Raw genomic sequence first — 20679 nt, 5'->3', positions numbered from 1 at the left:
CATAATTAGTTCATAACTTTATGTGTTAAGTGCAGTCGAACGGTACTATAGATGCTTTTCTGACATTCTCATTATTTAACCTATAAACACAATTCAGAGACACAGTGTTGTACCTTATAAATTCAAACTTCAAAACTGTTAGGAAAAAATCACTGACAGGGCAGACACAGCGCAAGGCAGGGGCCAGGAAGGTTTGAACAAGTACAGTTAGTAATATGTTCTTTCTAGCTTCTTCCACAGAGTGCTGGTGGCAATTTGGCCTACGAACACTAACCGCAGTTTAAGTTTCAGAAGTTTGTTAAATGTATTTCATTAACAGAACAATTAAACAAAACGAAGGTAATATAGTAAAATGGGCGGGATCAGTTTAGGGAACTAGCTGAAGGAACGCTGGTGACGAACAAGACAAAACATACTCAGTTCCATAACCAAAGGAAAGGTAACACGAGCACTTACCCCAGCCTATCAAGATGAAGCCCCACAGGTATTTGGTGTCCGAAAAGAAAGACACAAAGATTAAGTTATGCAGGTAGAGCCCTTCCACCAGGATCCAATAATAGTTTGTAGCCAAGAAGTAAACAAACATCACAACGGCGATCTTACACCCGACCTGTTACAAACGGACCAGAATTGCATTGAATTAGGACATTTTATTTTGCTTAACACCACCCTGAGACCACTAAAAAAATAATTTTTTGTTTTACCTTCTGATAATCAAAACTGACTTAATTCAATGACAATGCTAAGAATGTTGAAGAGACCGGAATCTAGTTGTCTTAACATAGGTCTCTACAAGCTTCATACTTGATTCTGTTTTCAAAATAAAAGTATCTTTTTTTTCTAGTAGTTATCAAATTTCATAATTCTTTCTTTTTGTAAAAATAATGTATGATCATCAGGAAAAACCAGAAGGATAAAAAAATGAAGAAAAATATTATTATTAGTCATATTTCTGTGACAAATTTGTTTCATTTCAGGTTTTTCGTGTGACTGCAGGAAAATAAATCACTGAAAGGAGTAAACATTTCGCATCTGAAGAATGACAGAAGGGCTCGTGGATCTGCTGATCTGAGCTGGGCTCAGCTCACCCTCCCCAGACGCCCTCATATTCTCTGCTTCATCCGGTTCTCTGACATTTACTCCACAACACCAGGGAAACAAATCAGAGGCCGGGCCAGGATCACACAACAGAACCACAGAGTCAAAGGGAATCAGAGAGACAGACGGCCGTTCACTGAGACTGTGGGAAAAAATCAGTCTACTCTAATTAAGTGCCAGGTGCCAACCTAAGTTGATCATCTCCCATGATCAAATTTAGTGAACTACTTACTATGTGACTCTAAACTCTAAGACTGGGGCGTTTAAGAGAAAAGTCACATGCCTTGGGATTTTATGTTGGGACAAGACTTCAAGGGTACAAAGGGAACTGAATATGGTATCCTTTTATGTTCCAAGCATCTGTTTTGGTTGATGATATTTTACTTTTAAAACTGTCTGTGACAACCACTGTGATCCACACATCAAATTCCATTGCGATCATGCGTTTTGCAGAATTTTCTTGAGGAATGAGTTCGAATGAGTAACTAGATATGAGAGAAAAGTTTTATTTATAGACAGATAGGTAGGAAGGTAGGTAGACAGATGATAGATAGATAGATTAGATAGATAGATAGATAGATAGATAGATAGATAGATAGATAGATAGATAGATAGATGATAGATAGATAGATAGATAGATAGATAGATAGATAGATAGATAGATAGATAGATAGATAGATGGATCCCAATACAAGTTAATAAATGTTTAGTGGAATATGAAATAGAACATATTTATAAAAATCCTATAGTGAGAGAAAATGAGAGCACGTACATACTGAGATTTGTCCACAGCCGGTCCTCTGATGAAGTTCTGAAGGTCACCCTGCATCACCAAAGACTGCAGTGCCTCTATTCCTAGGTGAGCCTGGGCCACTCTGTCCTTGACAAAGATGCTCACAGCTCTCAGCATGAAGGACACAAACAAGTGCAGGTGGATATAGTTCCTAGTGCAGTACAATCGTCTATGCAAAAAATTATTCATTATTCAGATTGGATAAAATTAGAACAGAGGAAGAAAATATGCCCACCAAACCCAAACACTTCCCCCCTAAAGGAAACCATGGTAAACTCAAAAGTGAAAAGTCATTATTAGGTTTCTTACAGAAACAACTTTTGTCTACAATTAAAATGTAACTTGATGAGTAATCATTTCAAATATATTCTACCATCGTTGGGATCCAGTTTTTGCTGTTAACTATTGTGCTATGTTATACTACAGTGCCAATACAATGTTATCTCTCTCTCTCTCTTTCTCTTCTCTTCTATTCTCTTCTCTTTTCTTAACTTGTATCCCATCAGTAAGAGTCTGCTACATATTCACTAAATGAATTGAGACGTCAGAAAATACTGAGTTCTCACGTAACAAGATTTTTTGACTCAAAGGTGGGTTCGATTAGTCCTACCCTGTCTGTTCTTTCTTACATCCTATATTTAGGTATCACTTGAGGTCTCAGTAGGAGACTTTCCTTCTCTATTTTCTATCCTACAAAACCACTACACACTGGTTGGCATTGTGTAAATCACTGTGTACTCCCTTGGGGCACTTATAGCCCATCTACCACTTCTTCCATCAATGCCTTGAACTCACAACAATGTGTATGGTAATACAACATGCTGTTCTCTGCTGTAGTTCAATTTTGTTGGTCACAATTTTGTGTCAACTTAAATTATATAGAACTTTATTGGTCACAAATGTAGTACTGTTTTATGTGCTGATATAAAATAATTTAGAACATACTTTTGTCCAATAGTACCAAAATAATTTGGGGAAAATGAGATACTCCACTGTGAATGAAAATTTTTGTTAAATTGTGTACAGTAACAACCACTCTGCAAACAAATATACTGAGCTAGAAATTTATTAGCGTTAAGACTTCATACACTTGATGCCTTCAGATTTCAGAAAACATAAAAATGAATTGTCAGAAACAATTAACAATGTTTCATTAATAATCCTATATTATCCAAAGAGAGGAATTGGAATGGGATGTAGCTCAGTTGGTTGAGTGCCTGCCTAGCATTCATGACACTAAAGTCAATCCCTATGACCATATAAATCATCTAAAATATTTAGATTGCAATCCCAGTGGTGTATAAGTGGAGGCAAGAGGATCAAGATCAGATAGATCATTATTAGTGTGGTGGTTAGAAAGAAAATGGCCCCCAAAGGGAGCAGTTCTATTAGGATGTGTGGTCTTGCTGGAGGAAATGTGTCACTGTGGGGGCGGGGCAGGCTTTGGGATGCCTTTGGCTCATGCTTCCCTCAGTGTGACTTTCAGTTGACTTCCTATTGCCTGGAAAATGTCGCTCTCTCAGCTCCAGCACCACATCTGCCTACTCCCTGTTGTCATGATAACAGACTGAACCTCTGAAAGCATAAGCAAGTCACCCCAATTAAATGTTTCCTTTATAAAAGCTATTGTGGTCATGGTGTCTCTTCACAGCCATAAAAAAAAAAAAAAACCCAGTTAAGACAATTAGCCACACAGTGAATCTGAGGCCACTCAGACCCTATCTCAAAAAAAAAAATTCAATAAAAAAAGGATAGAGAGCACGGATTGTAAGTATTAGATGTCTTTTACATGAAGACATTAGAACATTCCTTCTAGGAGAAAACTAACAGGGAACTACTCACCTGAAGTAGCCAATGATTAGAATGGCCACAGCCAAGGAGCCAAAAGAGATAGAGTAGCCAACAGTATACAGGACATAGAGGCTTTCAAAGAACTCTTGCTGTAGAGGAAAAGACAGTCAACATATGCAAAAGAAAATGGTTCAAAACAATTACATTATTTCTGGAATATTGTGTCTGGTTCTCTCTAGCTTTTACAGGCTGTAATTTTCATGCTGTAAAACAGACAAGTCTAAAACAAGCTGCTTGACAGGCTTTGACACACCAAGTTCATTTGTGCCCCTTGCTAGTAAAAACCACCCACTGTCCACCTACACACAACTACTATCCTGATGTTAGTCACCACAAATTAGCTTTCTCTGTTCACACACTTCATATTCTTCCAGACTGTTCTTAGACTTAGAAATTAAAAAATGTGTGCTCTTTTGAGACAGCTTTTATAATCTTCTATAGTGTTACATGTATTTACACTTTATTTCCTGATACGTTTCTTTATTTAAAATAATAGAATCACAGAATATAGAAAATGGAATAAGCAGTGTTTCATGTATAAATAGTGTTTCATGTATCCTCTATCCTTTAATGGTTACATGTAACATAATTATACTAAGATATGCAAACCAAGAATCTACATTTTTGCAGTGTAGTGAGCAATATATCTGTGTAATTGTATCACACGTGAAAACTTTTATGACTACCATTGAAATCAAGACACAGAAGCCATCCAGCAGTGCAAAGATTTACTACATTGCTCATATGTGGCCATGTCTACCCCCGTCTTCCCCAGCATCCAAACACCTGGCAACTTTGAATCTGCTTTCCACCACACAATTTTCTCTTCATGGCCATATGCAAACCAACTGAGACATTAAAAGATTTACTGAAGAGTCCTTGAGATCCATCCAAGTTGTCATATCTATCACTAATTTGTTTTTTTTTCTTAGTTGCTGAGTAGTTTCCATGGTGTGTTCATATCATATTTACATTATTATATTTGAGTGAGTTCTTTATCAATAGTATATAGTTGGATCATATTTTAACACATTCAATCAGTTGATTCGTGTATTTTGAGTATATTTTATACAATATCTTTTCTGTTGTTATTTTTTATTTAAAAATTCTTTCTAAATTATATGTTGTTTGAACAACTGTAAAGTTCTACTTTATTATTTTGTATATTATATTCGATGTTTGTTTTAGGTATGACATTACCCCCACTGAGTGTAGAAGCTGTACTCCTACATTGAATAACTTCAAATTTTCAATGATCTCATATTCTGAGATCAACATTATAACTTTCTAGGCTCACATTTGGCATTTTACATAATATATGGTACTTTAGACTTTTATTTATTCAGTTTGAACGTTGCTCAGTCATGTAATTTTCAACTGTTTGTGAATTGTTTATGTACATATTATTTTAATTTTAATTAATCATTTTATGATAGGAGACCATATTTAGAATTTCAGTCAAGGCACTTATGGAGAGATTATTTAGACTGGTGTAAATTCTATCTTGATGAAACTTTGTGTGCGCTCTAAAAAAATGTGACTTTTGAATTATTGAGTATTCTATAAAAGTCGATTTGATCAAGTGTTTGAAAGATAGCTTATCTGTTGCTTAAGAATGGTATTTTTAAAATTCAGCTTGGTGGGATGTGGGTATTTTTCATATTAACTCTGACAGTTTTTGTTTCCTAGCAACTCTGAGGATGCTCTGTAGCTTGACAGTCAAATAATGCTACAAGGAACATGAGTAAGCAAAAGTCTTTCCAATATTCGGATTGTATTTTTTTTCGGATATGAACCCAGTTGTGGGACTTCTGGAAAACATAACATTCGATTTTTAACTATTTTGAAGAACCACAATACTTGTTTCCACAATGGCTGTATTGATTTGCACTCCCACCAATGAATGATATAAAAGGGTCCCCTTCCTTCTTTCCTTCCTTTCTTCCTTCCTTCCTTCCTTCCTTCCTTCCTTTCTTCCTTCCTTCCTTCCTTTCTTCTTCCTTTCTTATTCATTTATTTATTTATTTATTGGTTTTTTTGAGGCAGGGTTTCCCTGTAACATTGGAGCCTATCCTGGAACTAGCTCTTGTAGACCAGGTTGGCCTCAAACTCACAGAAATTTGCCTGCCTCTGCCTCCCGAGTGCTAGGATTAAAAGCATGTTCCACCACCATCTGACTTTGGGTCCCCTCTCCTAAGCTCTTGATATTTTTCTATTTGTCATTTTGGTAATAATTGTTTGAATAGATACAGGGTATCTATTGTTGTAGTTTTAATTTATGTTTTCTAATGATAAATCATTTACATTTTTCTGATTAGTAATGTTAACTATGTTTTCATGTCCTTGGCTGTTGCTTGTTATCCTTTAAGAAATGTCTATTTACATCCTTAGCCTGTGAAATAATTGCTTTATTTCTTATATGGAGTTGTCCTTTTCTGTATGTATCTTGATATATCCTCACAACATAGGCCAGGCTGGCTTTGAACTCACAATCCTTACCTGCCGTATGATAGAATTAGAGGTCTGCTGTACCATGTCTGTAGGGATACATTCCCTTATGGCTCTCGTGTATATATTCCTGCTCTGTGGGTTGTCTCTGTTCTGCAGATTATTTCCCTGGATGGATGGATCCCTTTTGTCTCTATTGCTGTTGTCTATGGTTTTGGAGACCACATCCAAACCCCAGATGAATTTGGTGAAGTTTTCCCCCCTTATATGCTCTTCTATTAGTTTTACAATTCTGGAAATTACAGTGACGTTGTTAGACTTTACTTTTGTACATGAAATAACAGTCCTTGAACTCTTCAGCATAGTGATAGGCAGCATCCCAACATCATTTATTGAAAAGGCGGTCTTTTCCCCAGTGTGTGTTTTCAGGTTCCTTTCTCAAACTTGGCCATGAATACGTGGATTCACTTCTAACTTCTCTACTCATTCCATAGGTCTGTTTTTATGCCACGCCCTGGTTACTAAGTTTTATGACACATTTTAAAGTTGAAGAATGAATATTATAGGTTTGTCATCACTCAAAATATTTAAGGCTATCTGTGTCCTTTTGTGAGACTACACAAATTTTAGAATAGTTTCATCTAAGGGCAGGGAACCCTGATTGCTCTTTGGGCTGACGAGGGAGGGGGACTTGATTGGGGGAGGGGGAGGGAAATGGGAGGCGGTGGCAGGGAAGAGACAGAAATCTTTAATAAATAAATAAATTTAAAAAAACAAAAACAGAATAGTTTCATCTAGTTCTATAAAAAGACAAATCTTATTTAGGCAGCCATGTTTTCCTCAGGTAACAAAGCTGCAACATGGCAGAAGCTTAAGAAACATGGCAGACGGGCAGAAAGATTTTACAAACCAGGAGACCAGGAAATCTCCTGTGAGATCGAACCTCCCAGTTATAACAAGGAAACTACACTCATGAAAGCCCTTAGAGACGTTTAATATAAATTAATAGTTGTATTCTAATTTGCATATATCTATTAGATAAGAGAGAGCTTACATGAAACTTTCTATAAATGCTACTCTCTGACATATCAAGTTCTAATGGGGTTAGTTCATCCACATGTGCACAGATGTCAGAGGTCAGTGTTGGGGGTCTTCTTGCATTCTCCATGTTTCCAAGCAATTAACTTTAATTATTCTTTTGTTAATTAAGTTTGTTCTTTGGAAATTTCATGTGTGTAAATTTTTGAGACAATCTCTCACTGAACCTAGAGTTCACCATTTTGGCTACAATGGTTTGACCAGCAAGCACCAAGAATCTGCTTGTCTCCAACACACAGCCCTTGAGTTACAGACACATCCTGCTGTTTTCCATGGGTGCTAGAGATCTGTAGTATATCTTCATGAACTAAGCAGTTTATTCACTGAGCCTTCTCCCTAGAACAATCTTTTGCATTTTTTATACTGAGAAAATAAGATTACTGAATACTCACAAGATTCTTTACCTCTTAGTAAACTTCCAAATAATTTTCATATGAAATACTAGATATATGATAGAAAGATAGACTATTATATAATAATAGATATTATTATTAGATAATAATAGATATACTAATATATGTAATATTATATAATGTTTTATATATGCATAAGAGCCAGAGTTTGGATTCCCAGAAGCCCACATAAATGTCAGTGGATATAGGAGCCGTCTATAATTCCAGCCTCAGAAGTCAGGAGATTCCCAGAGAAAACTGACTAGTGTGATTCACCATATGGACGAGCTCTAGGTTTGACTGAGAGACCCAACCTCAATCAACAAAGTGGATGAGTGTCTGGGGATGCAACTCAACACCAACCTCAGGACTCCACATACAAACTCACACGAGAGCATGTATGCACACACACATTAAAATGGGGGGAAAGAAATAGTATTTATCCTGGGTTTATTAGCCATCCTTGATGATTATACTTCTTAAAATACACTGTAATAAGGATGAATGGTTGAAAAATTAAAGTTCTGTGTAAATAAAGCCATGTTAATGAATGGCCCCATAAACACTGTGAAAGATGAGCGTTTGTCAGGTTTTGATACACAAAGAAAGATCAACACCAAGCACACAACTTGGCAGTGAGTGTTAACTTCCTTATTTATCATACTCACATTTTAATGGCATTTTAAAATCGCATTTAGTTATCAGTGAGTGCTTTTTTTCTGTCAAAGACTGAAATGATTTTGCAGCATCTCATAGTAATTACCTCAGTGTTGGAATGAGTTGCCTTGTAAAGTGCATAGCAATCTCACATTGTCTGTTTAGAGTTTCAACCTGGAAGTACAAAACTAAAGGTTGAAAAAGAGCTCACTGAGGTGGTGAAACTTAGTCACAAAAAAAAGAAGGAAGGAAGCTCTATTTTCACAGAATAGACTAAGAAAACTTCATCTCAAACACTTCCCATGTCAGGGTTTCTATTGCTCTGAGGAGACATCATGACCACGGCCACTCTTTTAAAGGAAAACATTTAACTGGGGCTGGCTTGCTTACAGCTCAGAGGGTTAGTCCATTATCATCACGTCAGGAAGCAAGGCAGCAGACAGGCAGACACGGTGCTGGAGCTGAGAGTCCTTACATCTTGATTCAAAAGCAGCAGGAAGTGAACTGTCCCAGTGGGTGTGGTCTGAGCATGTGTGAGACCTCAAAGCCCGCCTTCACAGTGACACACTTCCTCCAACAAAGCCACACCTCCTAATAGTGCCACTACTCTCTTTGGGGGCCATTTGCTTTCAAAACACCACCTTTCCTCCTACAGTCCACCCTCCAGACAGAGCCACCATTGTATGGCCTGTTCTATGGCCTTCGTAACAGCTCTGGTACACCAACTTGCTACACTCATTTCTAGCTGCACGATCATGTGTCACCACACACTTTTGCTCAACAGGGCTGTGTGACTGGAATTTTACTGTGAGTTTTAAGCCACTGGATATAACTTTCTCACAATTACACATGGTTACAGCACCACACCACTCTAATAGGTAACTGGGACCCCAGAGTTTAGCCCTCAACCCTGCCATCAGCAAACCGTCTCCTGGGCCCACACTCTTTCCCTGGTTCACAGCTGACTCATAAAGACCTATACACTGAACCTTGCTCAATATAATGCTATTGCTCTGATTCGTCACTTAAAATGAAATCATCAAATGCCATCTTCTGAGATAGAACACACTAAATATGCCATTCACTAAGATGAAAACATCCTTCAGAAACATAGTGGGATGAGATTTGGCATTCAAAAGTAATTAAGAATGAATCATGAATCATGTTGCTCACTACCTATTTGTATATAAAATATATATATTTTTATATAATATAGAATAATATAACAATGTAGTATAATAAATTGTGTGTGTGTGTGTGTGTGTGTGTGTGTGTGTGTGTGTGTGTGTGTGTGTATGCCAGACAACTCTAGTGTAAGGAAAACAGGAGAAAAGTTCAGCTGCATCTGATCGTGTCATTGAATAAAAAGGATTTTGTATATAATGGCTGACAAGCAAAAATTGTGCAAAAACATTTTCTTCTTTCCCTCGGGGATTCAAAAACATAGAAATGTCATTACCTTTCCTATGCTGATATCTGGCTGCAGAAAGCAGTCTGAATAATTAGCCCATGTTTTATTTGAGCTATGAATGAAATCCCACGTTCCGTTGGAGGTACAGTGCCGGAAAGCAACTCCTGGAAAGACATGAAAGATGCTGAGATCACAGTTCCCCACAAGTCTGTTATTAAACATCAAAGAAGAGAGTAAATGCCTGGTTGCAATCAATCATCTCAAAAAAGTTCAATACCTTTATGATTGAAGTCATAAATATAAGGAGGGCATGGCACAGCTGATATTTTCCCCACTGTTCCTCTAGGCCAACAAATAAGTCCATCCCATTCTGGGAAGCAATTGCCTTCTGATAAGAAACGAAAATAAAGAAAGACAAGAAAACAATATTGAACTAATGCTTTCAACACAGAAAACTTCAGCTCAGCCCCTGCCTGGGATAAAATGTAAAACAAACTGCTAAGTTTGGAAACTAAACCAGAAGAGATGAGAGGCAAATGCCCCTAAATGTATTATCATGGGCACATTAGCAGGAGTCTGATCTGCTAAATTAAAGTATCTAAATCATACCAGTATATTCGCTGTAAAAGCAAGAACAGTTAAGGTATAAGAAGCCTTGGTAGCCTGTGAACAGCTGTGGCATATTTCTGCCAACTGTCCTACCTAGTAGTTGCTACAAAATTTACCTTAGATTTTAAAAAACTGCTGTTGAAGAACATGATACACAAAAGTGATTCAAGACTTGGGTTCTTTTTACTAGTAAGTATGAATCTCATGCTCACCTCAGACACAGCTGTCATAGCTCTACATGTCTCTTTTTATTTTTATTTTTTTTCAATTTATTTATTTATTAAGGATTTCTGCCTTCTCCCCGCCACCGCCTCCCATTTCCCTCCCACTCCCCCGATCAAGTTACCCTCCCTCATCTGCTCGAAGAGCAATCAGGGTTCCCTGACCTGTGGGAAGCCCAAGGACCACCCACCTCTATCCAGGTCTCCTAAGGTGAGCATCCAAACTGCCTAGGCTCCCCCAAAGCCAGTACGTGCAGTAGGATCAAAAACCCATTGCCATTGTTCTTGAGTTCCCATTCTTCCTCATTGTCCGCTATGTTCAGCTAGTCCAAATTTATAATTTATTTATTTTTATTTCATGTGGATTGGTATTTTGTCTGCATGGATGTCTCTGCCAGGGTGTCAGATCTCCTGGAACTAGAGTTACAGACAGTTACAAACTGCTATGTGGGAATTGAACCCAGGTCCATTGGAAGAGCAGTCAGTGCTCTTAACCACTGAGCCATCTCACTAACCCCTCCACACTTTTCAAGACAAATGCAGTTTCATCATTGTTACAACTTCCAAGTTCATCGCAGCTGTATCTAGAGTTACTAGATGAGTTTTGAGCAGGTCATTCTTACTGTGTATTCCCTCCATTTTTTCTTCTTCCTCCTCCTCTTTCTCTCCCCACCGCCAAGCCTCTCTCCAGGACAGTTTTCTACAGCTCTCCCCACCACTATACTCGTCCTGCTCCTGGTTAGCTGTAGAGAGCAATGCAACATTATGATAAAGAGGAAGCGTAGCTAGAATAGGCTGTGTTCAAGTCCTTCTCAGACTTGTGAAGTTCCCGCAACATGTTGTGTGTTCCCTGCACTGTATGTCTCACTGTAGGAAACTTTCTAGGGTGTTTGACATCTGGGAAATGGTAGACCTGCAGGAGAGAGTCCAAACATCCCAGAACATTACCAAGTCTACGCCACAAGCCACAAGCTCATGATGAACGCTTCTCTTTTCCTTGCTAACCTGTTCAGCAAGTAAAGCTACTTTCTGTTAGCACCTGTGTGTTTGGGTGTTCTCTTACCCAATGCAAACACTAATGGCACGCTTACACTTACTCTGGACCACATCAGCTCCCAAATCCCCCACAGCCCCCTGCCCCCAGCTCACTCTGAGCCACAGTCTACTTCCTGGCCAGATCTGAAGACCCTCAGGATCTGTCACTGGCTTGTCCAGGTACAGCTCAGCTGGCTCTTCCTGGGTTTCAGTGTCGTTTCCTCTCATCACCTCAGTGCTCACTCTCTGGCATCCTCCAGACTTTTTCTCAAATGTCAACTTCTGAGTGAACATTCTCAATCTAAAACTGCATCCCAGTTCACCCCTCCCTCTTCCCTACAGTCATTCACCACAGGTCTCGTCACCTCCCAGTACTGTGTGGAGGGTTTTTCCTATTGTTTTCTTAGTCGCAAGACTGAAGAAACCCAAGTGGAGCTCTTTGGTCTGTTTTGTCTTGTGCATTAGCCATGCCTCGGGCACAGCCTCCTGCTACTTAGTAGAGTTTAGCCAATGCTCACTGTCAGTGCTGAGCTCGTCGGGGCTCCTTTGCTTTGGTCATATACTGAACTGCCAAGAAGAAAGCCTGTCAGCCACATCACTCCCCCTCTTCCCCAGTAAAGACACTTGCCGTGAGTGCTGCATTCATTTTCTGTGACAAATTTCACAGTTTTAAACGAGGTCAGAACTCTGACTCAGTAAGGCATATGCTTATGAACTCAAAGGCCATAACCAAGAGCTGGCTGACAGGGCTATGCTCCCTTCTGAAGACTCTGAAGGTACACATGTATTTCCCTGTTCATTTCAGGAGTTGGCAGAGTTCAGGTCCTCCATTGTCAAGCTGGTTTCTTTCTGGCTGTTAGCAGTGCACTTGTCCAACTTCTGAAGACAGCTAGTATAACTGTCCCCTTCCTCCATCTTCACAGTCAGCAGTGCAGACTGGATCCTTCTTGCATGTTAAGCCCCTCTGGCTAGTCTTTGCTCACAACTCAATTCACTCTGCCACCTTCCTCTTCCATTTTTAAGACCTAGATGAATATATTGTATAAACCCAAATAACCCAGAACAACTTCCATATTTTAATATACAGAAGCTTAAGTCATCTACAACTACAACTTCGGGCCCTTTCGACTATGTAGCATAGCATTCACGAGCATAACAATATGTGCAAGCCTTAGATATCCTTAAGGGCTCATTTTTCTGCTATCACAAGTACTAGCTAACACTCATCACATCAAATTGTTTGGTTTGAAAGTCAGTTCACTAAAACCTCATACAAATACTGATACCCCTAATAATAATTTAGCCTCAACCTGGAATTAACTTCTCCATGTCACCTTGTCACATAAAAACAAACATTTGATGTTTTGTGTCTTGCTGAAGAAAGTAAGAAAAGAAAAGTGTCTTCATTCACCTACACCTTCCTCACAGAAGACGGTGTTTTCCTGGAAACAATCTCCCTTCCCTCACACGGTTGCAGCCTGACTTCACACACCACAGGCAACCCAGGCATGCATCCCACTGCCTCTTGCTTCTGATGGACCATTGTATCTGCCTCTCTTCCTGAAGCACCTGCTTTTGCTGCTGATGTTGTCATTGCTGGATGTGATGGTGATCCTTTGCTTCTCTCACTCCTCCCTGTGATTAGTGAGTCAATCTCACCTATCAGTTTCTTTTACAGTGCGTTAGAATTCCATATAACTTCCTGCCCATTTACTTTCTTGTTAATAAGTCGTGTTGTCTTCTCATATCTGGACTATTGCTAAGGTCTGGGTCTTAAACACCCCACTAAATCCCATGGGTTAAAAGTTTAGCCTCAACTTGTGTTATAGGGAGGTGGTAGGAAGTTTAATGTGTGAGGCCCCCCATGGTGCATCTTCTGGTGATTGGGAGCGGTCCCTGGAAGGAATAGTAGGACCAGGGCTCCTTCTTTCCTCTTTCCAGGAGTTGATTAGCTTTGCTCTGTAATGTGTTTCTGCCATGTTATCCTGCCATGGGCCCAAAGCTACAGAGGAAATCAATTATGGAATAAAACCAAAACTGTGCACCAAAATAAGCCTTTTTTCTGTGTAAGCTTGTTTATCTCCAGTTATTTGTTATTGTTTCAGAAGGCTCACACTACTGTCCAATCAATACGTACTTCACAAACACCACCACCTGGACCTGGAAGCATGGTCTTGTTTTCCTGTCTGGAAATTGCACGCAATGAATTAAAGTCTTGATACAAATGTAAAAATCTATGAGTCAGTGCATCGTACAACTACTCAGTATTAAAAGAGACAGTTTTCTGGTTTCTGCAAGATGCCACCTGACACGTGAATAAATACCACCATAAACCTCACTCCCAAATTCAGAAAACCAACAGCCTTCAAAACAGTATATTATAGAACATATTAATGTCTCAGGTGGCTCTTTAATGATAATATTCACAAAAGGTCATAAAGACTTGGAAACCTGGGCCTCAAACATACAATGTGGATCTCTTAATTAACATCTTCTTGGCCATCAAGTCCAATTCCAGCACAAAAGTAATTACCAAAGACTCAGCACTCTCCTTTTTACAAATTAGCACCACCAGTTCTAACTCTGGCCCATATCTATATCCCAAGCAAAACTAATCATTACTGAAGCTTGTTCAGCTGTTTACACAGAATAGTCTAAAATTTAGAAAATCCAGCTTTTATCATTTTAGCTCTTGTGTTACTCATAAAAAAAAGTCAGACCATACTTGGCAGGAGAAGCAGAAGGAATGAAACCTTCATTTTTTTATTTTAAATCCTCAGTAATTTTATGACTAGGTATTTGTATTTACAGCTCTCCTTCGATAAACATTTAGAAGTTTTCGTGTTCTTATTATATTTTTTTAAATGTTCAGTTATTTAATTTTGTGTGTATATGTGCCTGTCTGTATGTATGAATTTGTACCACATGTGTGCAGTGCCTAAGAAGGTGAGAAGAGGCATCAAACCCTTGGAACATAACATGTAGGCATTGGGAATTGAACTCAGTCCTCTGGAAGGGAAGCCAATGCTCTTCACCTCTGAACCATCTCACCAGCCCCAAGTTTTGTTTCAGAAATACAAAAGAATACTATATAGTTAAAATGTAGGATTGATAGCTGTTGGTATTTTATAATGCTTATTTTGGTTACCTTGTTTTTGCTATAGCTTTGCAGTGGTTGCCTGAAGCATAATAACCCCTCTCTAAATATTTTTATATCTGTCTCTCAATCTTAAGATCATTTAAAATGAAAATTTCTTAAGTTAGCTAGTAAATTCAAAATGTGAGTCTAGTCTTTAACAACTTGAAAGTGCAGAATGTTTTACTTAATTTACACATAATAAAACATTTTCGTTGAAAGGTAGCTCAAAGTTTGCCACATTTAATGCTACGTTATTTCTGTATGAAGGAAGATCTTAAAGCAAGAGTTCTCTTTTTAGTATTTATTCATGCACATGTGCACATATTCACAAATGTCAGGTGTTACACAAGTCAGTACATCCAGATAATGTGTTCTTGTATCTGATGTTTCTATAGTCTGTTACTGATTTATATTTACTAACCTCTGCTGCCCTAACCCTCTTCTTGAAGGCTTGTTTGATTGCTTGGATGGATGGATGGATGGATGGATGGATGGATGGATGGATGGATGGATGGATGGAAGGATGGATGGATTTCTTGCTCTATCCACCTAACTCCTACCCCTTTAATTTTAAAATGTGATGATTATGCACCCAGGAAACTTTCCCTACCCCCTTACTGACTGAGATGTTTGCATTGATTCCACAGTTGTGAACATCTCTGCTGTCAAAATTATGTACCATCCTGAAGGATGTCTACCACTCCCATGAAATCAAGTCCACAGAGCAAAGAAGTCTTGTAGAAGACAATAAATAAATACATAAATAAGACCTTGAGTTCTTCCTCATATCTCATATGGCACATAAGGAAACAACTCATATCTCATATGGCAATAAGAAAACAAGGCACCAATGTAGCAGCCCTGGTTCACCAACAAAGTCTGTAGGTATACAAATTAATAAACACAGGCTATGGAAAAAGCATGTCCAGAAAAGCAAGAAGAGATTCAAAGGTTAAAAGTACAAAGGACTTCAAGTAGGATAGGAAGGTTTCTGAGCTTTTTTAAAGCTCAAAGCAATAAATTCATAAGCCAACCATAACACAACACTAAACAGTGACTTTGGGAACTAGAAAATACTTGGAAGAAATTACCAATACAGCACAGGAAAACTAAGAAAAAAGACTATAAATAAGGCATAAATCCAGAGAGGTGGTACTGGGCACTCCCACATCTGTATAAATCCAGAGAGGTGGTACTGGGCACTCCCACATCTGTATAAATCCAGAGAGGTGGTACTGGGCACTCCCACATCTGTATAAATCCAGAGAGGTGGTACTGGGCACTCCCACGTCTGTATAAATCCAGAGAGGTGGTACTGGGCACTCCGACGTCTGTATAAATCCAGAGAGGTGGTACTAGGCACTCCCACATCTGTATAAATCCAGAGAGGTGGTACTAGGCACTCCCACATCTGTATAAATCCAGAGAGGTGGTACTAGGCACTCCCACATCTGTCTACAAGAAGCTCTAAGTGGTGCTGGACAGAATGGAGGAGGGGAAATTTTCAGAAACCAATAACTTTCTCCTCACCAAATCACCAAATAAACCTGTGTTAGTTTTGTCAGTGCTGTGGCAAAATACCAGAGAGCACCAGAACACATAGAGCAAGACAGATTTATTTGGGTCCATGGCTTCAAATATTTCAGTCCAAAATCCTTTGCTCTGTTGACTCTGGTTTATAACGAAGCAGAATATTGTGGCTGAGTAAAGAAGTAGAGAATATTTACCTCATAGAGGGGGTGGAGAAAAGGAAGATGTAAAAGAAGGAAAGGGGGAGGGTCGAGAGAAGGGGAAGAGGGAGATGGAGGACTCAAAGAAACACCAGTAATGTCCTGCTCCCTCCAGCTCAGCCCACCTCCTCAAGTTTCCCAAACCTATCAAAAGAGTGCTACCAGATCAGGCCCAAACCTTCCAGGGAGACACGGCAGAGCCAGATCTTAGTGACACAGATCCTCAGATGCAGAAACTCCAATGGTTTCCTTCCTGGATACAGAGTAAAACTGAAAACATAAAGGTCAGAGGGAAGCTCTTAAAAAGACCCAGAGAGAAACAGATAACCAGCAAAGGCTGAAAGCTGATTCAGCAGCAGGAGCAACAGCATCTAGGATACAAAATGAATGGTATGATCAGGCACTAACAGATATATCTCAGTCAAGGATCATATATCCAAAATATGTATTAAGATTGCAAGTAAAAATGACGTCTCCAAGTCAACAAAATCTCATAGCACAATAAGCACAATTCCAAGTAAATAAATATAAAAGAAACAAAAGATATATTTGAGGAAGATGGAAAAAACTAAACAAAATTAAGGTCAAACTTAACTCCTATGTGACAATACCCTACAATCTGGAAACAATTAAAATACCCAAATCTGCTTTAGTAATATGGAAAGAAGATATTATAATAAGCTTTAAATTTTATTTCTTCTTCTTCTACTTCTTCTTCTTCCTCCTCCTCCTCCTTCTCCTCTTCCTCCTTTTCCTTCTCCTCCTCTTCCTCCTCCTCCTCCTCCTTCTTATTCTCCTCCTCTTCCTCCTCCTCCTCCTTCTTCTTCTTCTCCTTTTCCTCCTCCTTCTTTCTTCTTCTTTTTTTGTTTTTTCAAGCTAGGGGTTCTCTGTATATCTGTATAATAATCCTGACTGTCCTGGAACTCACTCTGTAGATCAGAAGGGACTCGAACTTACAGATCTGCCTACCTCTACCCCCAAATGCTGGAATTACCACCACCACCTAGCTTAACTTTCTCAATTAAATATAAATTTTTAATTCTATGGTAACCACTAAAGAAAGTAAGTATCCTACCAATTAGCTATAGATATTGGAACAGAGTAGAATAAAATAAGCAAAGGTGGGCCTGAAGAAATGGCTTAGTGGTTTGCAGACCAAGATTATGCTTTTGTTTCCCAGCCTCCCAGACCCAAATAATCACACAGAAACTATGTTAATTAAAATACTCCTTGGCCAACCTCTCATATATATTCTCAGCTAGCTCTTTCATCTTAAATTAACCCATTTCTTTTCATCTGTATATCGCCACGAGGCAATGGTTTAACAGTAATGTTCTGGCATGGTATCTCTTTGACTCCACCATATATATATGTGTGTGTGTGTGTGTGTGTGTGTGTGTGTGTGTGTGTGTGTGTGTGTGTGTGTTTGGATTTCCCACATGGCTCTACTCTGCTAAGCCATTGGCCAAAGCAGCTTTATTCATCAACCAATAAAAGCAACACATATACAGAAGGATCTCCCATATCAGTGGTTCAGTTCCCAGCACCCATCTGTAACTTCTGTTCTAGGTGATCTGATGCCCTCCTCTGGCCTCCACAGGTATATATGTGATGACATACACATACATGCAGGTAAAATACTCATACACATGAGATAAATATATCTAAACTTTAAAAAAAAAAAAAGCAAAAGTGCTTCAATCAATTCAAAATAAGATTAGAGAGGGAGAAATGGAAGGGACCCAGAGAGAGTCCAAAAAAGATGGTATTCAAATTCAAATGTTGTATGTTAGCACTCACAATTGAGATAACCAGACTAAACTATTTGTTTGATGCACAAAGATTATTAGGATATCTAAACTAAACTTTGGATGCAAACTGTTTACATATTGATTTTTGTTGGGCTCTACATTTTTCTCTGCTCCCCTCCCTGCCTTTCCCCTCCCCTTCAACCCTCTCCCAACACGCTTTGATAAATCACCATCATGACAACTACATTCTCTAATCATAACAAATGTAAAAAATCAGTCACAATTCTTGAATATTTTAAACCAGTAAAAACAAATACTCATCTGCAAACTATATGAAGTATAGCCTTAATGACATTGTTCCATCCAATTAGTTAAGATTTAGAGGGCTCAGTAAATCAACTCCTATTTATGACCTGAATGTAGAAATATTTGAGAGATGACTTGAAAACTCAAGAAATAATTTCCTGAAAATTATTTTTATTTATTAATTTATTTAGAATAAAATTATCATTTTATTCTAAAAGTTTTCTGTAGAAGATAGCTTACAGGCTAGTTTGAACTGAGATTACAACCTGAGACTGTAGACAATATCCACAGGGACAGAGTCTACACCCTCCGAGTGTACTGCACTGTCAAGGGTAAGTCAACACACAGGCTCCCAACAACATGCCAGTCTACAGAGAGGCCAGATACACACATGCTCAACAGAGACTCCTGGACTCGTGAATCAGACAAGTCACTTCCGCCATAGGAAAGGGAAAGTACATGTGGCAAAAAGTGGAAGAACCTTGTTCTCTCTACATGCCTTCCACGTGGAAACAAAGAACGTTTGACAAGATCTCCCTAGCACTTAGGGAGAGTATTTGAAATTTTCATGAAGATAGGAATGAAGAACACAAAGAAAGCACACATCTTGGCATCATTACCTCCTTCTTGGAGTTGAGTGGTGATGTTGAGCTCACACTGCACTTTGGCTTTCATAACAAGAACGATCTGCTCTTCTATAGTGATGATGCCATCAGAATCCAGCTGTGGAAGCAAATGAGACGCCGTCATTCCCCCATCATCTTAAAAAATAGTCTGCTACCAATCAAGCTATCTGAAACTGCCTCTTATCAGAATACATACAATATTGTGGTTTGAATATCCACTGGCCTCCATAGGCTCGTGAACTGAATATGTGGTCCCAGATGATGGTGTTACTTGGGGTCACCTTAGAAACCTAGAAGATTGAGTAAAGCTGAAAGAATTAGGTCACCCAGAGGTGGGTCCTTAGGAGTGGGCACTTCCTATCTCCTTCCCCACTTCCTATCTTCTCCCAACTTCCTAGTTGGCCATGAAGTGAGTATCTCTACTCCACCACATGGCTGCACTGTTACACTGCTTTATCAGATTTCACAGGTGTCAAACAACTACACAGACTGAATCACTTGAGACTGTGAGCCAAAATATCTGTCATTCCTTAAGTTTGTTTTTCAGGATTTGGTCACAGTAATAAAAGGAAATATATATATATATATATATATATATATATATATATATATATATATATATAATCTTTTTGGATAATTTTAATTGTAGTACCAGAAAATGTAAGAAATTCTAAATTGTGATTTAAGTAATTACATTAGAAATAGTGTAACTAGAAGAAACACTGAAAATGCCTAACATGATATGAAGGCACAATACATTACTAATTCTTTTACATTGTGGCAGTTCTGTTACATAGAAATAGAAAACTAAATTTAGCTCTACCAGAAAAATGATCAACAAAACGTGGACATAACATACAACATCTGACTTGGGTTTGTTTATCTATGGAAGAAATGGGTTATTCTAAATTGTCTCCACTCGTCTTGTTGCCTTAAAAACTGGGAACTTTGTAATGCTAAGATATTCACCCTTATATCTATTATCCATTTGATCAGCATTTATTATTTTCACATAAAAATAGTGTGCTTTGTGAAGAAAAAAGAATATAATACCAAGGACATTGAGCACATTTGTGCGAGCACTGTTCCTGACCTTAGAATGACATGAGAAATGGTAGTATCATTAAAACAGGAGCAATTGTATCCACAACAAAGTGCCACATTTAGAAAAACGGATGTTAGTCATTTGTTCTGGGCAAAAGATCATTTGTAATGTGAAATAAAACATTGAATTACAACGTCAGAGACTTAAGATCCCTGGTTTGATTGTGTGTGCTATCATGAAAGTTCATAAAGTTGCCACTGTAAATATGAATTCTTAATGTCATAATATTAAATTCCTCGTGGTTACAATAATTACAATTCCCTGTATATCCCATTTTCAAGTAGATATGTTGCTATAAACTATATATATATATATATATATATATATATATATATATATATATATATATATATTCAAGAGGAAACACTCTGAAAATTTTAGGACCAGTAGAATAGGCATAGAATAGAGA

The 20679-nt window shown here is 38.4% G+C and overlaps 1 protein-coding gene across 1 annotated transcript in view; it reads right to left on the bottom strand.

The window, feature by feature from the left end:
- Pth2r (parathyroid hormone 2 receptor) overlaps nt 1–20679 on the bottom strand; it is a 78896-nt gene that overhangs the window by 43203 nt on the left and 15014 nt on the right. Inside the window, exons 2-7 of the mRNA XM_075951306.1 lie at nt 19160–19262; nt 10026–10136; nt 9797–9912; nt 3734–3831; nt 1871–2060; nt 457–610 (exon numbers count right to left, since the gene is read on the bottom strand). Coding sequence (XP_075807421.1) covers nt 457–610; nt 1871–2060; nt 3734–3831; nt 9797–9912; nt 10026–10136; nt 19160–19262 — 772 coding nt within the window. The remainder of the gene's footprint in view (nt 1–456; nt 611–1870; nt 2061–3733; nt 3832–9796; nt 9913–10025; nt 10137–19159; nt 19263–20679) is intronic.

The sequence above is a fragment of the Microtus pennsylvanicus genome, chromosome 17 (genome assembly GCF_037038515.1).
Source record: "Microtus pennsylvanicus isolate mMicPen1 chromosome 17, mMicPen1.hap1, whole genome shotgun sequence".
Lineage (NCBI taxonomy): Eukaryota > Metazoa > Chordata > Mammalia > Rodentia > Cricetidae > Microtus > Microtus pennsylvanicus.
This window is presented reverse-complemented; position numbering and strand designations above follow the sequence as displayed.